The sequence below is a fragment of the Montipora capricornis genome, chromosome 10 (assembly GCF_036669925.1).
Source record: "Montipora capricornis isolate CH-2021 chromosome 10, ASM3666992v2, whole genome shotgun sequence".
Taxonomy (NCBI): domain Eukaryota; kingdom Metazoa; phylum Cnidaria; class Anthozoa; order Scleractinia; family Acroporidae; genus Montipora; species Montipora capricornis.
Genome location: NC_090892.1, coordinates 20843272 through 20863271, shown reverse-complemented (window position 1 = coordinate 20863271; position 20000 = coordinate 20843272). Strand labels below are relative to the sequence as shown.

The following is a 20000-nucleotide window of genomic DNA, read 5'->3' as shown; positions in this document are numbered from 1 at the left end:
TGATGTAAATTGTTGTGATTGACCTCACTTGTTGACTATCGCCAAAAATTATAGTTCACGTTTCTTTAGGACTTATGTTAACCAACAACAGGAGCCCATTAATATGAGGCCCTATTAGGGATTATCGGGATATGGGATAATTAGGGGGAAAAATTAACCGGATACAGGATATTTGAAGATGAGATTCTGGGATACTGAGCATCAAAATAGGTAAAATAGGTGTGTTGGTAAATACAAAAGGCACAAAAACTGAAACGGATACACACAAATGCAATTATTTGCATTTTTGCCATCAAATATTCACCATCTACCATATCCGCCTCTCAAGAGAACTAAACGCCCATGGAAATGTTTTACGTTATCTTTTACCCAAACATATCGCGCATGATGATATCATCGGTAGCAACTGGCATTATAGGAATACAAACACAGGAATTAATAGGATACCGGATATTTTGGCCAAAAATTAATGGTATGCGGGATACTTCGACGCCCCCTCCCCCTCCGCAAATGGGGCCTCAGATATGCAAATCCCGCTACTTCACGATTCAATTCCATCTGTTAACGTGTCGAGCTTGCGTAAAAAATGCTATTGAACATCACTGAGATGATCACTCAATGATATCACCGTATTTCACAGCAACCGAAGCAGTAAACCCCTCTGGTCCACAACTTGAGTTAACAACTGTGTCATACCTGAACAATAGGCCACATTGTCTTGGCCGGTTACAGCCTGGCCTGGAGGGCATGTGCCACTGGTTATAACGGGCTCTGCATACTCTCCTCTGGTATCGGATGGTGACATTGCCATTCCCTCAAAGTTATCGTATGCTTCGTTTACAAAACGGTGGCGAACTAAAAAAAAAGGAAACACAGGGAAAAGGACAATTAAAACTTCACAAAACGGAGAAAGAAGCCCACACTATTTGCGTACAGAAGGTTAAAAAACGTTTGTAGTGAGGGTTTTGTTTAGGACTGGTTTTAAATAGAGCGTCGAAACAAATAAATATTATACAATATTCAGATACGACTTTCAGGTTAAATTTTGCAATAATAGCTTGGTCTTTTTTCCTTTGTCTTATTCTCCGAAATTTAACTAGTGTTTATGTCCTAACAAAAAGTTAAATAATACAGCTTGCGCATGCTTCCTGTGCTTAGGTTTGTCGCTAGTGTAAGGCAGCCGTACTGCCTCGATCACGATAACCATCGTAACATTAAAAAAATGTTTACCTCCACTATTGCCTCTTTTCTTTTTCTTTAGGTGGCAAAAGGCTGCAACCGCAACAACTGCTATTATTATTAATAGCAAGGGAACCACAATGCCAGCAACTACGCCTCCGTTTATTGCATTACCCTTGTCTCCTTTTCCTGTTTAAAAAAAAATTAATAATGATAAATAAATAAATAATAAGCAAACAAAATAAAAGTTTGAATTAGATTAAATTTACATAAACATTCAAAAATAAAGCAGTACAATAATAATAATGATAATGATAATGATAATGATGATCATAATAATAATAATAATAATAATAATAATAATAATAACTGGGAACTGGGGTAGAACAGGTTGTTGCCTTAGCCTACCACGGAAATATGGACGCTCCCGCCCACAAGAGTCTTGGGTGGCACCTTTGGCAAGTGTCAACAACCCAAAAGCCACCCATGTTAGGGTTACAACAACCTAATTTGATGTAAGAATGTCGAATATTGAATTTCACACTAACGACGTCAACGGGACTGGAGCTTGTAGTGAAGGTGTCACGTCCGGCAGGTGTCCTGTGGATCAGCAGCGCAGGCCCGGTCGTCATCCTGCTACTGCTGAACAACAACAGAAGAGATTAGGATGGTCAAAGGAGGATAACAAACGGTTGTTTGAATGTTACATCAGGAGTGAGCCAGAGAGGCGAGGGTACTGAAAAAGATTGCTAGACCTGTGGAAAGCCCATAACATGAACAACGAACTAACAGAAGTCACCGAGCAAAGATTGGCTGATCAAGTTCGCCAGATTAAGAACAAGAAGTGGCTAGAGACTGTGGATCAAGAGGAAATAGCCATACGAGTAAGACATGAACATCAGGAGATTGACACTACAGAGCTCTATGCCAAAGATACACCAGACTATGAATATCAGGAGACTGAAACTAAGGAACTTCTCACCACAGAAGCACCAGACCATGCAACAACATCTGATACCCAAGAAGAACACCAACGTGAAGAGGAACCCAGAGTTTTCACTACTGAAGAATTACAAGAAGAGATCAGCCCAGAACTGGAAGCCCTTTGCGACAGGATTCTAGAAATTATACAACTAGAACAGAGAATAGGATTACCATCACTGACGTCATGCAAAAGAACGAAGCTGAAGGCAGAAGTTTGAAAATTCAGTGAAGCCGTCAAAAGGATTCAGACGCACAACATCACTGAACTAAATTCTTTAATTTATGCAGCTGCATATGTTACTACAGAACGAATGGGAATGATAAAAGGGAGGAAAGGGAGAAGAAATGAAGAGCCATTCTATAAGAGAAGGATTAAGGGGAATATCGAAACTTGGCGAAAAGACCTGAGCAAGATTGAGGAAGTCCGAAGAGGAAACGTGAGACTGAAACAAATAGAGAGAGAAAGGTTCAACAGAAAATATCATCTTGAGGAAAGGGGCACTTTGTATGAATCAGGCATGTTGAAACAGAAGATCAAGGCAGGTGGAGTTAAGATCAAAAGACACGACGAGAGATGTCAACAGTTCAAACAGAACCACCTGTTTAGAACCAATCAGAAGCTGTTCTACAAAACACTACATGGAAAGGAACGAGGAGAAACGGTGTTACCTGATCCCACAGAAGCAACCTCCTTCTGGAGCGAGATCTGGTCGGAGGAAGTCGGTCACAATGAGGGAGCCTCTTGGCTAGAGAATGTAGAGGTGGAGCTCAGTACAACAGAGGTGCAAGAAGATATCAGCATCACTGTGGAGGATATTAGAAATGGAGTGAGCAAGATGGCAAACTGGAAGGCAGCCGGCCCCGATCTTGTTCAGGGGTTCTGGTTTAAGAAACTGACAGGATTGCACTCTAGATTGCAAGAATGCTAGCAAGACTGCATATGTCAAGGGAATGTACCAGAGTGGATGGTCAGGGGAAGAACAGTTTCGATACAAAAGGACACAGCGGAGGGTGCCCAGACCAGCAACTACCGCCCTATTGCCTACCTACTCATGATGTGGAAGCTCTTGACTGGAGTTATGGGACGAACTGCTAACAGATGAACAGAAGGGGTGCAGGAAGGGATCCCGAGGAAGTAAAGATCAATTGCTCGTAGACAAGGCAATCCTGAAGAACTGCCGGAGAAGGTTGACAAACTTGTCAATGGCTTGAATAGACAACAAGAAGGCATATGATATGGTGCCGCATTCATGGATCCTGAAATGTCTGGAGATGGTTGGGGCTGTCAAGAATATGATCTCTATAATCAGCAACAACATGTGGTGAACTGGAAGACAGTATTGACATCAGGAGGAATGGCTCTCGGGCAGGTGGACATTAGGAGAGGAATTTTTCAAGGTGACTCCTTGTCACCACTACTGTTTATAGTGATCATGTTACCCTTGACCCTAGTACTACGAAAAATGAGAGCTGGATACAAACTGGCAAAGGACATGAAGCCCATTAACCATCTACTATTCACGGATGATCTGAAGCTGTACGGAGCTAGCAAAGATCAACTAGACTCACTTGTTCAAGAACTAAGGATCTTGTAGGCTACACAAGTGTGTTGTCCTGGAAATGAGAAAGGGAAGACAAGTTGGCAGTAGCGGAATAGAACTACCCGACGACCAGCATATCGGGGAAATAGAAGAGGAAGGCTACAAATACCTTGGCATCTTGCAGTTGGACCAGACTCTCAACACCAAGATGAAAGGCAAGATAACATCAGAGTATATCAGAAGAGTCAAGTTGTGTAGATCAAAACTCAATGGAGGAAATTTGATCGGTGGCATCAATACCTGGGCTGTAGGTGTAGTACGCTACAGTGCGGGGATTGTGGACAGGACAATGGAGGAGGTAGCTACCCAACATGGATAGAAGAACTATGAAGATCTTCGCAATGAATGGCTGTCTGTACCCCAGGAGTAATATTGCGAGGCTGTACCTGCCGAGAAAGGAAGGGGGAAGAGAACTGATCGGCATCGAGGAGTGTGTCAGAGAGCAAATCCCTTCATGGCTACCTAAGACAGAGAGAGCACAGAGTAGATGCTTCAAGCTGCGTTGAAGGAAAAAGTGATTGTTGAAGAAGAGAGTCTGCAGGACTATGAGAGGAGGAGGAAAGACGAGAAAGCTAAAAACTGGAAAGAGAAAGCCCTACAAGGTGCGTTTGTCCAACAAATATCAGATGAATACTTATTTCGCTATCTTTATTCTTAAAATCAAAGTTCACAAAGGTCAGGCTAGCTCAAAGAGCTCATCTCATTCCTCAAAGTTGTAATTTTTCTCACTGGAGACTCGATCCTTTTCTCACAAATCATTGTCTGCAGTATTTTGCAATTATATGAGCTCTGATGTTTGGATGGGTTAAACATGCAGAGACTGTGACAAAGGTGTGTGGTTTAGAAATTGCTATGCCGAACCGTGGTATCCCACGTCAACAGATGTCCAGGATTGACCCTAATTAGATGCACGGGGGTTTCAATAAGCGTCGCGAAGTGTCCCGTTGCTCGTCTCCCCAACTTCAACATCACTTGTGTTTCGGAATATTGAAAACAAATTGCGATTTTGAGACGGCAATACCACCTTATATTGACGGCTAGTTGGGAGAAAATATCATCCATCATTTATAAGGATAAATAAAACTGTAAACTAATCAACCCGCGCCTGATCGAAATTTCAATTCTTTCTACCCGCGAAACGTCTTTGCTTGCGTTCGTCAGCAACCCATTTCAGTGCAACGACGTCAATTTCAACATTAGAACCAATCACAGACCGCAAAAGTGAGACGGCAATACCACGAAATATTGACGGCTCGCGCATAGGCAAAACTATAAGAAGATCGCGATACAAACAATTAATGTCACAAAGTGTTCCCCAAGTAAAGCTTGTCAAGTAAAGATAAACAGCTACATTTAACCTCAGCTAAAAATAATGCTAACCTTTAGTTACCCTACCTTATTGTTAGAAATAGGTCGTCAAGGCTTAGACTTAAAGGGACACTTCATGTTGGATGTCAAAATTGGGTGTGCATTTAATTAGGTGCATTTTTGGACATAAGCCCCGTGTTAAGATTAAAAACAATGCTAAAATAACTTTTGAAACTGGAATAATCATCAAAGTAAGCAACTTAAGCAGTTATAAATAATAATAATAATGAATAATAATAATAATGATTATCATCACAACAACATCATCATCATCATGATAACTTGCAGTGGCAAAAGCTACAGTAGCTTTTTTCGGGTCGGCTTATCTCTCAGTTTCCAAAGATCTCTGTTGAGAGTTTACAGTCTCTCAACTTCGTGGTCAAATCAAATATGCCCAACAATGCAGGTATTTAGATGCATGCTGACTTTAATAACTCCGTGTCACACAGCTTTACTTCACTACGTCAACATTACTCGCGTCTCGGAATACAGTGATGTCACAAACTGTCCCCTAAACTCCGGTCCTTAAGTGAAGGTAAACAACAGCTGTATTTACTTCCAGGTTATCTGGTGACGTAATTCGGAGGACTGGGAAGAAAAATTTTAACGCCGTATCCCACAACCACGCGCGGCCTTATTTTGGAATTCAACATGGCAGAGTCGAGGCTAGAGCTCGTCGGGTCTTCTTGAATGTTCATTCAATAACAAGAAATGTTGTAGACACGGAATGATCTGTTGAGTTTTGGCGATGGAAATACTGCAGGGAGTTTGGAAAGAACACCTAAGGCCGCGCGCGGTTGTGGGATACGGCGATAAAAGTTTTCTTCCCGGTTGATATTAACAGGACACTTCGTTTTGAGCATCAAAAGTAGGCGCGTATCTAATCATTTCAATTTCTGAACAAAAGATACGGATTATCATTATATTCAATCGCACCTCGAATTATCCGAGATAAGCACTCCGAATAATCAAGAGGTTCGACAAAGATTGCACATTTTACCCTTAATAATGGCAAAGGTGGAAAAATACCCAAAAAATGAAACACTTACTTGCTTCATTAATGTTGACTTTCCCTAAGTAACAAGCAAAAACAAAATAATTTTTGGAGTTAATGTAACTCATTGTTCTTGTTAAGAAACCTCCACTCGTGCTGAAGAAACTCGTCACAATCAACTTTATTCATTTTAAAAATCAGTTTTAGAATTGCATATTTTCGCTTTCATTTACCCGGGTGCCACCATCACCATCCGTGACGTGTTAAGGTTGCCCTATTGTTCTGAAAGAAAGAGCTTGAAACAAGATGTGGCGACTTGAAAACAAAAGAAGCTCTTTCAGATTCATTCCTTTCGGATATAAACGACTTCATTGAGAAAAAAAACTTAACCAATTTTTATTGTTAAGATTATTTCCTGCGGTTTAGTTTTCTTCCTTTTGGAGTGGAGGCTCCCATTGAAAACACAGCAACATCAGCAAAGTTCGAGATTCTACTATCGCATAAAAATAGAAAGTTGGGGCAAATTCTCTTCAGACATTTCTGGAATAGAACGCATAAAGTAGCAAGTTTACCTGTTTTATTTATCTATTTTTTATTTATCTATTTCCGTTTCTGGAGTGAATGGAACAATACCCTATGACAACAGAACGCAACGCAACAGTGCAGTTTGACTCGGGTGCTTCCCAGTAAACAAATTCAAAATTCGGCATGTCCAATTGAACGAGCACAAGTTTGCACAGCATCGCTCCAATCAGTGAACACAAGACCGAAAACAAAAATACATAAACAACAATTTGGTCGAATGGAAAGCCTGGGAATTTTCCGAAACTTTTTGCTAATTTCAAAGCGTCCTTGGTATTTCCAGAACACGTAAGCACGTAGGTTTTTGTTTTGGCGCGAACATCGACCAACTCCAAAGTCGTACCCAGACTATACCGAGTGTTGATTCCAAAGATAGCTTCCAAGTTTTCGGAATGTGTTCTGTATACAAACGTATGTTGCTAGTCATAAAGATTCGTTTAGTCTTAACCGAGACAGACACAAACAGAATCAGTAGACTTCCAGCTGCTATGTGAACAAAAGGTAGACTCCGTTGAAGTCTTTTCGGAGAAGCCTTATAAACCGTTTACCCATCTCACAACCTTAGCTCCTAAACTGGAAGAAACTTGAACAAAATACGATAGAGAGTAAGGCACGGAGTTTTCCGTGATTTGCTCTGTCGCTGTAAAAAGGCTCGCTATCAATTGGGGCTTAGCTGTGTTGTCTGATTCGTACCACTTCGGCGGGGATTCGAGTAATTTAAACTCAAAGAGTAAATAAGTAAAAAAGCACCCAGGGACAACAGAAACAGGGTAACTAAGGCCATTGGCCGAACGTTTCCAAAGATAGGCAATTTAAAAGACGAACACTTCAAGAACGTCACGCTACGACAAATCGTTTTATCACTTACTCGTAGTAAAATCTGGAACAGTACCTGAAAATAAATATAAAAATAAAAAATAAGAACAAAGCTAATTCATTACCAATAAGTTAACATTTGACGATAAAAATAGTCCTAAATTTACATTGAATTTGATTGGTAGAAACCGTAGAAATTCAGGAACTGATGTTACAGTTCCCTGTTTCCCGGAGAAATCCGGCGATTTTTTCCCACTGCCTTTGGTTCAGTCATCTTGCGAAACAACCTTTCGGCTGTGTCAGAGCAGTGAAGGATCAGTCCCCGTTGAAAGAAAAATAGTTTTTTTTTGCAAGAATATGCAACCAAGAGCAGCGCATATATGGATTAGTAGTTTCTAGTTAGTTCTTTTTATTCTACACCATTCACTTATACATTGATGCTGAGAATGAATGCGTTACCTTGGCGGGAGGAGAATGTTGACGCATGCGTAGACAAAGCACTCATGGGAGTCACGGTTACTAAAAGTGATTATGCAAATAATCAGTTGCTGTTAGTCATTGGTGAAAAGTCAAAATTACGAACCGTTAACGGATAAAGTGATTAAAGCAAACAAATGCTATTTCGACTACAAGGGCAGCTTAAAAACTAAATTTCTGAAAGATAATGTGTTCATTATTCCCGAAATTTAAACCGCAATGACCAAAACTACAGAAGCAGGGTCTTAATGTCTTAGTCACAAATCTGCGTCTTTTGGACACAATTCTGAATCATGCCACATATGTATGTCTTTTTAAAATGATCTAGTGCGCCGGGTTATTAATATTACAGAGTGAAGATAGTGACAAACGGGAAATCAGGAACCGAGCCGGCTGTCCCAGCATGTTTTAGGCCTTTTAGCTTAAGTCCAACAAAAAAAATGCTACTGTAGCGTAAGTCAGAAACAATTTGTAATCGCGTTATATGAGATTGAACTCGCTTGTGCCTATTCGAAAAAGGAAATAAAATAAACAGATTGACAGAGACAGATGAATGGATGAATAAACGATAATAACATCAGTACTCGCTTGATTGATGCATTACTGGTTTCAGTAAAAATACCTCTCTCGTATCGCAGATAAAATCCTCTTCCGGAGTTCACTGAATCAGAAGTGAAGAGAACTTGCACCAAATTCCTCGTCGACAAAAACTCCCAAGGTACCTTGTTTTCGTAGGAAGTTTCACTCGATACCCCATCACTCACTAATAAAGTGTCTCCCAGTCCTCCTGACTGTGCTGCATGCGAAAGGTCCGCCTGTTGAACTGTGACCTTTATTAGAAAACCCGGAGCGACCCGAATGTTCCATCGACAAACAAGATCATTGGGATAACCGTAAGGATGGCGTGGACTTCGCACAAAGCCAGTGTTGTGAAGCCAATCAAGATAACCAAATGTTGTGTTGACTGCGTGTGGTATACCATTACAACCTACAATAATAATAATAATATAATAATAATAATGACAATGACAACAATGACAACGATGACGATGACGATGACGACAATGACGATGACGATGACGACAATGACGACGACGACAATGACGACGACGACGACAATGACGACGACGACAATGACGACGACAGCAATGAACTTTATTGAGGTGTATTTAGCATTGGCGAACGTATTGGGGACACAGGGCAAAAATCACATAAAATCAACTCAACTCAGTCATATCAAATCGTAGGTCGGTTTCTGAGAAGAGGGGAGAATCGGAGTACATGTACCCGGGGGAAAAACACTGAGTGCAGAGTTGAGAAATAACAAACTCAACCAACATATGATGCCGAGTCTGGGGGTCGATCCTGGAACACATTTGTGGGAGACGAGTTCTCTCAATGCACCATCCCTGTTCCCAATTAAAGGCAAAAGATCGCTTCAAAAAAAGCAAATTCAGTTTGTATAAAAGTAGCATTCAGAGCACACAAACAGCAGAAACGAATAACTGAAGAAATGAAACAAATTAGTTATGTTTAGTTCTTTTTGCATATCTTGCTTTCTCTCCGCTCTTATAGCCTTATTGGTCAACTGGGTTCTTATTTAAGTTCTCTCACCTAGTCATTTGATTATTTTTTAAAATTTCAAATTGATACCTGTGAGCGAGTGAGCGAGTGAGTGAGTGAGTGAGTGAGTGAGTGAGTGAGTGAGTGAGTGAGTGAGTGAGTGAGTGAGTTACTGAGTGAGTGAATGAATGAATGTACTCAGCCCCTCGACTGTTCCTGTTTTTAACGCCTCTGTCTCAAAAAGGGTGTCAAATTGTGGCCTTACTAAATAACAGCTTTTGTCATCAAGTACCTGACATGAACTCTCTTGGGGCCTCAAAATACTGCAGTTTGTGGGCTACACAAGTTAAGTGGTTTTTCTTAAATAAAAGGGCGTTTATTCTTTCACCTTACAGATTTTAGTCAGTTAACAACACTTTGCGTTTTCTGTACTTGGGCAAAGGAATGTCAATCTTCAATTTTGAAAGAAAAATCACAAAGGAATTTTTCAACGTCATCTCCGAATACACTTATGCTTCTCTCCAAAGCGGTCCTTGGTGAAACGTATGATCTAGTTTCGGTAACTTTTAACAGCGACATTCGGTAATCACAAAATGAGAAATCTCGAGAAGCAAACGACAATGTTCCGTACAAGTAAAGATATTTCACTCTAGGAAAAAGCTTTTGAGGTTTACTTTCTCTTAAATATGGACAGAAAAAAAGGAAAACCTACCTCCTTCTGCTCTTTGAATTTTTGGTAGATCTGAGGGTAGAATATGTGTGTTTACAGACTCTGTGGCTGAGGGTATCGGGGTGGGAGCACCTGCAAAGAAATAAACTTTAAATTTGTGGTCTGAGGAAAAAAGGCTTCAACATTTGCTTCAACAACCGTTCGATTTTGTTGAAAGCCGTTGATTGAACGATGTTAAACGATCTTGACGACTTCAACACATCGTCAACATTTGATTCAACAAAGCTTCAAGAGAAGCCTTGTATTCAGTCCCAGGCTGGAAACGTGGTTGTTACTATGGATACGGACATGAATACGTCAATGAAAGATCGATTAGAGCCCACGCGTATACCAAACAATGTTGAAGGCTTCAACTTTGTTCAACATTCGCGATAGCAAAGTTTAAACGCTTTTAAACTCATTCAACATCGATGCAACATGCTTCAACACGGTTTAAAAGGGGTGGCAAACGGTTTCGACATGTTCAGCAAAATAGATTCTACGATGACTGCAAAGATTCTCTAAGCGGACAGACACATAAATTTATAAGTTATGCGATAATGACGCGATCTTGCTCGCGTCAGATTGAAGTTTCTCATGAATTGCGTCATAACATTGTCAAAGTAGTCTGCGGATCCACTCGGCTAGCGCCTCGTGGATCCACAGCTACTTTGACAATGATGACACAATTCATGATCAATAACAGGACAGACGCATGAAAAACTGACATCCTGATGTTGAAGCAGATAGGCCATTTTACGGATACGGTGGCCATTTTGAAACCCATTGTTTCAAATAGCTACTATGGTATTCTAAGGGGGCAAATGCAAACTAGGTTGCCTCCTCAGAATTCCATAATAGATATACGAAACAATGGATATGAAAATGGCCCCCGCATTCGTAAAATGGCCTGTGTTGAAGTTGTTTGCCCTGCCCCTTCTATGACGTAATAGTAATTTTACGCATTCTTTACTTGTAGCGTTTCATACTCCATGGTATAAAATGATTAACTGAACTTATTCAGGGTTCATACTCTTTTAAGCTCTTCAAATTCCATGACCTTCAATGACTTTTTCCATGACCTTTTCTAGCTTTCCATGACCTTAAGTTTAGCTGTCACGTGAAAAAACTTAAAAAAACTATCCTTGTTTTAGGATATTCTCTGAGATAACTCAGTTCAAATTTGAATAAATTAACGTCCTCTGTCCGCCAAACTTCCGATTGTTTGATAGAAACTCGTCTTTGTTTCATTTTATCCTTGCTTTGACAACTGCAATGATTTATAATTTTAACTTTCTATGACTTTCTATGACCGACCATATAATTCCATGACTTTCCAGGCCTGAAAAGTGAAATTCTTAAATTACATGCCTTTCCAGGCTTTCCATGACCCGTACGAACCCTGACATGGAGCTAAACACACGCGATTACAAAAGCATAGAACGGTTTACATAAATGTTATTTCTGGCGTATGAGCCTGCGAAGAAGGCAGAAATAAATATTTCGACGGCACGAGATACAACAGGGCCTGGGTTCTAGGCCGGGTGCACCATGGGTAGCCATATCGGGGGTATCTAAAGCTGCGTATAACACGTGTACGTCATCTAGGCTTCTGAACCAACCTCTCCTTGGTTTTTTCCTTTAATTTTTGTTTTTTGCTTTTGTTTTATGTCCTCCTTAGGAGCAGGCTATTCTCGATTACATTATAAAGTCCCGTAGGAAGGGCTTTGAGCTTGAGCCTTGGTTCCTACCCAGATTTCCTGCCCGCAGTTTTTCCCTTCGGGGTTTTTTTGGGCAGGTTTTTTCTGGCCTCCGTCTTACCGCATTTGTTTTAGTTGTAAGCGGTAGCTCAGCTCTGCTAGTTTTCTTATCTTATGTACTTGTTTGGTTTTTCACAGTTGTCTAGATGTTCCTTTACTTAATATATTTACGTTAGATGTATACGAAATTAATCACTTGATGTTTTTATATGCTTGTTTTCTATGTATGATTAGTTCAGCTGTCCTGTGACCGCTCTTTAAGTGGCGAGATATGTCTAGCTTTACGTAGTTTGATTGCTTACAATGTGACAGACTTCTTGTAAGGGGTGTTAGGCATTTGTTTACCCTTGTTTTCGTACCCTAGCCTTTTCTGGTAGCCTAACTGGCAATTGGCCTACATGCCTTGTTGGGTACGTTAGTGAACGATTTTCAGTTTTTTCCCGGCGCTCAGCCTCTGCGGTCCTTCAGTGTTCCCTGTCCCAGTTATTCGTTGATCAGAGTTTTATTTAGTTTCCCCAGCCTAACTGGCAGCCTAACTGGCAGCTTTACTGGCAGTCTGACTGACACTAAGCCTGCGTGCTTAAATGGGGGATTCAGGTCGATATCGACCAGATGTAGCGGTTCTTTCAAGTTCTTTTCGTGAAAGCTAGTTTATTTACGAGTGTTGTACTCTAGTTATTTACCTACTGCTGTATTTTATACGTACTTTAAAGGGTGGTTCTCGCCAAGCCGTCCCAAAATAAACTTATTTGCCTTTACATTTTGTCTGTTGATGTTGTGTAGTGGAGTCTAAATACATTTCTCTTATAAAGAGGCTCGAACTAGTTTCAACGCTTCCAAGTGACGCTCTTATTACAAGGATCACCACCACAACGTTGTATCATGTATTGGCAATATTGTGGTACCAAACGAAACACTAATTATTGCTGAACAAGATACAGTCATTATTGTGACGTGAAATGTCAACGTGGCAACGGGCAAGCCCTGTTACTTATATCTCAAGAAAACTCGGTGACCCTCATTTTTTATTTCTGGAAAGTAATCAGAAGGGCATAATGAAACTTTCTGCAAAGTTTTAAAAAATTATGTCTAGTGGATTGAGAGCCACCTTAATTTTGTGACTTTCTTAAGGTAACTCTGAATCCTCCAGACAGAATTCTTTTAAACTTTGCCGAAAGTTTCGTCGTGGCCTTCTAATTACTCTTCAGCAATAAATAAGGGGGTCACCGAGTTAGTTTTTGAGATATGAGCAACTAAATCCAAAATATAGGGTGTTTTTGCTGGGCATTCCCGTTGCCAAGGTAACTTATTACCTCACAATAATCATCACGTCTTCTTTGGAAATAATCCTTGTTTCATATGGTACCATAACAATGCTGTTACGTGATACATAGTTGTAGCGTTACTCGATCTAAACAGGGAGTCTTCTAAGTGTTGAAACCCTTTCGAACCTGTTTAAAGGCTTTTTACTGAGAAAAGAAAGCCTAGGCAGTTTGAGACTTCAATCGAAGACAGCCTCTGGCGTCTATAAGTACGGTCGAGACATAAATCATTTGATTTTTTACTCAACGCGCGAATCCCTGCCCTGGCGGAATTATAACCCTGGTTGCGTGGGCTTGTGTGATGGGCCGCCGTTAGGACCAAGAATATATTTTTTGAAGCCTTTTAAACGCTTTTAAAAAGTAAACAGTGTTGCTTTACAAATTAATGAATATTGTGAACAGAATCAACCGATCATTGCGGTATTGCCTGATATTTTTCTTTTGATAAGCATCGCAGTCCAGCCTTAAGCAATGGTTCCCAGCCAGCACATCTTTTTAGGAAAAAATAAACAGGTTAATCACTTGCCTTGGTCGGTCTGTATATGTAAAGACTGTGCCCTCGCACAGGCCTAGGGCCTAGGGCCGTACTCGAGACCAAGGACACAGTTTTTCCTATACGGACCTCGCGACCCTTGAATAACATATATGCCTTAGTTCTCTGGGATAAAACGGCAGAACATGTTTTTTACAGTGAGACAAACTTCTTTAGCAATTATTGACTGAGTGGGAGGGCCGGGCGGGAAAATATTTGGCCCGAGGTCACGGCGTACGGACCGAACGCAGCGAGGTCCGTGTGCCATGACCGAGGGCCAAGTATTTTCCTGTACGGCCCGACCTTAACTCAGTCAATAAGCATTTTATCATATGGGCTCTTTACACTATTTAAGAGCACTCAGAAGATGAAGTTAGGACAAAATAAAAAAACAAAAATATGCACAGAAAATTTATCTAATATGTTGTTCTCATTTGCTTTTCTGGCTGCAAATTACTTGGATGTTTAAAAGCGACGAAAACCCCTAAAATTGCATCGCACGGAGCAGTACGTGTTCCTAGTAGGGCCGAACGGCTTTTTCCGGTCCTGCTCGCGCTAATGAGTGCGGCCCTCATACGGGCATTTTCCCAATAGCTTTTCAATGAAAGCACGCGCGGGGCCGTACGGGCCATATGATAATTAGCAATTATTGAATGAGGCTGAGTAGGATATGAAGAATTCTACAGGTCGAGGAGGGTGTTATCCACCAAGGCCGAAGGCGGAGGTGGATAACATCCTCCGAGATCTGCAGAATTCTTCATATTCTACAAAAGCCGAATTCAATAATTGCTTTATTATTCATTCAAAATATTTTCTTCGCTCAAACTTCTAAACCTACTCACAGCCATTTTTCTGCTCAACAAAAATAACACAATCTCGTCCCCAGCTTTTTTCGGTCAACGGTTCAATAATTTGCAGCGGGCTGCACTTTTGACGTCATTTTCACGTCATCTGTTCAATAGTCTGCAGCGGGCTGCACTTTTGACGTCATTGATTCAATATGACGAAGTTTCTTTCCAAATTTGATGAACAGCAGCTGGTTTGGTGAATTATGCGTGTGGTTTTAACCAATCAAAAACGGGGAAATATTTTGAATGAATGATAATACCAATTATCGAACTCAGGTGTAGGTTTAAGTTCGTTTTCTAGTGGGATCAACCGTTTTAGCTGGTAAAATATATCTTATTCGCTATTTTCACAAATCCCACAATACATTTCATGTTGGGGGTTATTTGCATGAAAATAATAGATATTCAGTTCACTGAAGCATGATACAGTCCCAAGAGGAAATGACTTGTACTGTTTTTATACAAAGAACCCCACAAAACGTATTGCATTATGGGAACGGGAAGGTAGAGAATTAGATGTTTTGGTGTGTAGTATCGTTGTATTTTTAGCAAGTGAATTGTAAACCACCGAGAATGTGTGACAGAATTGCGCGTGACGAGCGCGGGACAAACGCCAGCACCTAAACTAGTCAAACCGGTTCTCTAATGTACAATAACCAAGTGTACAATAACTAATTGTACAATAGAGCGGTTTTCAAATGAGTGTCGTAAAACCAAAACCAAAGCAATTACTTTGGCCAATCAAAAAGGACAGAGACAATCCAGTGAGCCAATCAAAACTGGAAGTAATTACACGTAACCGAAACAAAGCGCGGGAAAATGTGCACGCGCGAGCCACAATTGGCTTTGGTTTCACTTCTGATTGGTTGAAAAAATGGCGCGAGAACTTTGAACCAATCACTGAGTGAAGTAAATGCAAAAACAAAGCAATTCGCTAATTACTTTCGACACTCAATTGAAAACCACTCTAACGTGGAATATTTGTACTCGTTTCGTGCGTTTTCCGTATAATAACTAATACAGATGAATAATAAGTTTTATTATTTTAAAAACTGAACTACGGATATCAATTTGCACCATTTTCAGTGGCTCACCGGGCTCAGGCTATCAGTTCATATACCTGCTGTACCTAGTATGGTCAAGGATCCCATCAGCATTAAAGCGAGCTGAAAACATTTTTGCACCTCTGAGAAAAAATGGCCGACAAAAGCCGTTTTGGACCAGAATCGACCAAGGCAGAAATCGATGCTTTAGTAAACAATACATGGAAGAGTTGTTGATCCTAGCGCTTTTAATAAAACAATCATTCTACTCGGGTTTGCTGGATATAAAATGATTATAACCAACCCGGCTCTACGCGCCGCGTTGGTTATCTATCATTTCAGATTTTAACTGGCTTTTAAATAACGCATAGGATGAAACTTGTCTTATAGAGATTGGAATGTGGTTCCAGATTAGAACAATTCTGTTAAAAATGAGTTTCTGAAGAGCGTTGTGCGAACGCGAAGCGGTCTTAGGTCAATCACCAGCATCATACATACATTCATATAAACCTTATTGACCAACCCTTCTAGGGGCTTTGAAGGGCCAATGGTACGAACACAACAAAAACTTTTAAGAATCCCGACTGACCGGAGGCAAACCAGTTGGCTATTTGCAGCCAAGTCTGTGCCTAGCTCTAACCAGGGGCTGTCAGGATCACATTCAACGAGTGGTCAGAACGAATCTTGAAAACGGACTCTCCGAGATCTCAAAGTAAACGCCCTAGCCACTGGACCTGGCTGCCTCAAACTAGGTAACGCTGAATTCAAACGTTTGAAAAAGCAAAGCCCGTGGAAAAAACCGTAATAACTTCTGCCCCATGAGCTACAAGGGAACGAGAGCTAAAAACGGCAGAACCCTTAGTTAGGCAATTAGCACAGGACAATCCACCAGGGGCCGGTTTGCTGGAAGGAGGAATAAATTATACCAAGTATAACAGTTATTCCTGGGATAAATCTGCTATTCTAACAGAACAGAATTTATTCCGGAAATATAGGTATTCATGGAATAAGGCATATTTATCCCCGGAATAGAGTTATTACACCTTTCAGGAACCGGCCCCAGGCTTTTAGTGGCGAATAGAGATTAGAAGCCTACGCGACGATGCCACGCAATTTTTTTTTTGATCCTGATTGAAAAGCATACTCCCAGTAATCATGACTAAGCTTCTCTCCACAAAACAATCAGCTTACCGACTGCTTCATAAGTCAAATTGAAGCCTTTTCTGCGAACCGATACATCCGAGAAGAATTTAATCCACATCACATTAGATGAAGTAACGTTCACAGTGTAACTCCCGTTACCAGTGAATCCTCCAGAGGGTGAGAGGTAGGGCTCTGAATAGTCTTTTTCTCCATCTCTTATTTCCACGAAGTCGTAATGGTGTTCTACAAAAATAAATGGCAAATCCAAGCGCTTCCATTGGGTAAGGCATAGAGCAACCGGTGCTGTAGTCTGTCTTCTTTGGTATGTCATGGTTGGGAGGCTAAACGCTCGGAGATACTACACCAAGCTACTCTAAACTCCGAGGGTAAATAAAGGTTGGAAATCTGAGGCTTCACAAAATTGGGTGGTCTGACATAACAGAGAGCTTTAGCAAAGACAACGGCGACGGCAACAAGAACGCCACAAATTAGCATATTTAGTGGGCAAAAACAATGGCTTTGCACGTTCTGCACGTGCGTTTTTCACTTTTGTTTACTTCTGTGCCGTCGTCAGCAAAACAACAACGTGAAATAGCTAAATTTGAGGTTTTACAATGGGTTTAATTAGCAAAAACAATAGCTCTGCACGCCACGCACGTGCGTTTCACATTTTGAGACATTTCTTTGCCGTTCTTGTCTTGCAAACGATGTGAATTGATCAAATTTGAGGTCACGATGAATTTTCGATTTTCTCATTAAATATTTACATCGTTTCTCAACAATTTTATTATTGACATGTATACTCACACTTTCCACGCCAAGCGACTTGGAGTAATCGCAAAATTATTGCAGTGACGGGAAATAATATTTTTAGACAACGTTCTCGTAGCAGTCACCGTCGTCCTTGCTTAAGGTCCCTAATGATGAAGATGACGATGATAATGATGATGATGATGCTAGTGGTGTTGACAATGGTGGGTGCAATGATAATGAGGGTAATGAAAATACTGACCTGTATGAAAATGTTTGAAACTGACTTTTACTCTTGTTCCAGCCGGGAGAGTAATAACCCAGATACAAACAACGTCATTGGGATAATTGTTAGGAAACTCCGGTGATGATATCCAGCCCGAACGATGATCACCTGCATAAAATGCGCTATTCAGCGGTGCTACCAAAGTAAAAAAGACGAAACGTCGTTCTCTTGTGCAGCCTGTAAGATTAAAATAAAACGATTAAACCTTAGATTGTCTAGAAAATTTTAATACGAAACAAACGTAATAAGTGGGAGGCATTTCTCAAGAAATACCAAAAAACTGCGATTTTCGATTTGCAAAGAATGTTAAGGTCTCAAATAATCCGCTGGAATGCTCTGAGGATTGAATTTAATCTGAAGCAAAGCGTATCAGAGTAAGACAGCAAGGTTTGAATCCACAAGTAGCCTGCGTAGCAGATCGTTTGGTGAAGTTTAGTTGACCTCCCCCCTTCACGTGCTCTTTTGACTTATTTTCACTCCAAAGTCAAGCCCGGTAGAAAGAAGCCTCTAAACTTCACCAAACCGCCTGCTACGCAGACTAATCCACAAGAACCGAGGGTAACACGCGACAGTGAACTAGTGAGTTATTGATAAACGTGTGGCCCTCGGTGCGCACCTTCCCCCCCCCCCCCCCCCCCCAATTCCCTTCCTCCTCCGTCCTTGCTCTCTTTTACGAGTATTCAAAACTACAGCTACACGGATTAGAGGAAAGTCAAAACAAACGTCGATCGCATGAGACGGGCATCGACCTGGCAACCTACGGATCAGAAGGCCCCACACTACCCGACTGAGCAACGCCTCTCTCTTTACTTAAGCTTCACAATACTTTCATCAATAATTTGATGAAAAGGTACCAACTTCCCGAAGCTTAAAATATCAGACACCAAAACTGAACAATGTGTCCGACGAGACAATCTACGATTGAAATTCACTATGAACTACAAATGCAAAGAAGTCACGAAGATATTCTTCCCCTCCCCTCCCCTCCCTTCCCCCGGTCCCAAAAAAGGAAAATGTTGCTTACTTTGCGTTACTGCCGCACGTCCAGGAATAGAGGTGGGTATGATAGCTGGATCTAAAGAGGACCAAAACATACTGTCAACTGAATGATTTGCAACAGAATCCTGTGTTCCCACATGACAGCAAGAAAGCCAAGTTAGTACTCCTGCCAATGCAACGGCGGCCATATTTGTGTCCCAAACTTATCCTCCAAGGATTATAATTAAGCTCTATTCGTTTGCGACTTATTAAAAAATATTAAAAATGGCGGCTGATCGCACGAGTGAAGACCAGTTATTCGCACTTTTGAACAACTATATTCAAGGAGCAAAATGTCAACGAGGTTTTCTTTTCGAAAACTGACATGACGAGAAGCGAGCGAAGTAACCCCTTTTTTTCTCTTGTTTAGGTTTAGGTTTTTTTTCACGTTACTTCATCGCCGCCATGTTGGTGGACGAAAACTAAAGATCTCTTATTAACTCCTTTTGTTCGTCCGCCAGCAATTGTACATTGCAGCAGTGTTATATGTGTCTCTAAAGAGTGGTTACAAAGCTCTGCACGCCTTGCACGTGCGTTTTACATTTGTATACATTTCTAAGCCGTCCTCGCCCTGACAAAAGGGAGCTTAAGATCTACGACGACGACGTCGAGGAAAACGCCACAAAACAATGATATCATTGGTTAAAAGAGCATAAATAATCGTGCTGCACGTGCAGCACGGATTTTAGCTCATATTTTTGCTGCTCTCTGCGTGACGACGACGTGAAATCACTAAATTTTAGGTTTTGACGACAACGTGAGCATGCAACAGAGAATCTTTTAATCTCTATTTTCAGTCTGAAACCGCTCGTACCAATTTATTTTTAGGATACTTCGCCCACATTGTACGAAGTGAATGAAATGGAATAATCGCGAAAGACTTTTACTAGAGTGAAGTTATATTTTGAGGTGACGTTTTGGTCGACGTCGCCGTCGTAGATCTTAAGCTCCCTAAAGACGTGAATTGACCAAATTTGAGGTTATGTGGAAGACTTGGGCACCTGA

General features: G+C 40.9%; 2 protein-coding genes across 2 annotated transcripts in view; both read right to left on the bottom strand.

The window, feature by feature from the left end:
* Positions 1–20000, bottom strand: part of LOC138022204 (organic cation/carnitine transporter 2-like) — a 205840-nt gene that overhangs the window by 152822 nt on the left and 33018 nt on the right. The gene's annotated exons all lie outside the window — the stretch shown is intronic.
* The window catches only part of LOC138020408 (deleted in malignant brain tumors 1 protein-like), a 55039-nt gene that overhangs the window by 11292 nt on the left and 23747 nt on the right, over positions 1–20000 (bottom strand). Inside the window, exons 11-20 of the mRNA XM_068867399.1 lie at positions 18982–19032; positions 17934–18134; positions 16970–17164; positions 10277–10366; positions 8624–8989; positions 7984–8043; positions 7577–7600; positions 6182–6205; positions 1231–1368; positions 697–855 (exon numbers count right to left, since the gene is read on the bottom strand). Coding sequence (XP_068723500.1) covers positions 697–855; positions 1231–1368; positions 6182–6205; positions 7577–7600; positions 7984–8043; positions 8624–8989; positions 10277–10366; positions 16970–17164; positions 17934–18134; positions 18982–19032 — 1308 coding nt within the window. The remainder of the gene's footprint in view (positions 1–696; positions 856–1230; positions 1369–6181; positions 6206–7576; positions 7601–7983; positions 8044–8623; positions 8990–10276; positions 10367–16969; positions 17165–17933; positions 18135–18981; positions 19033–20000) is intronic.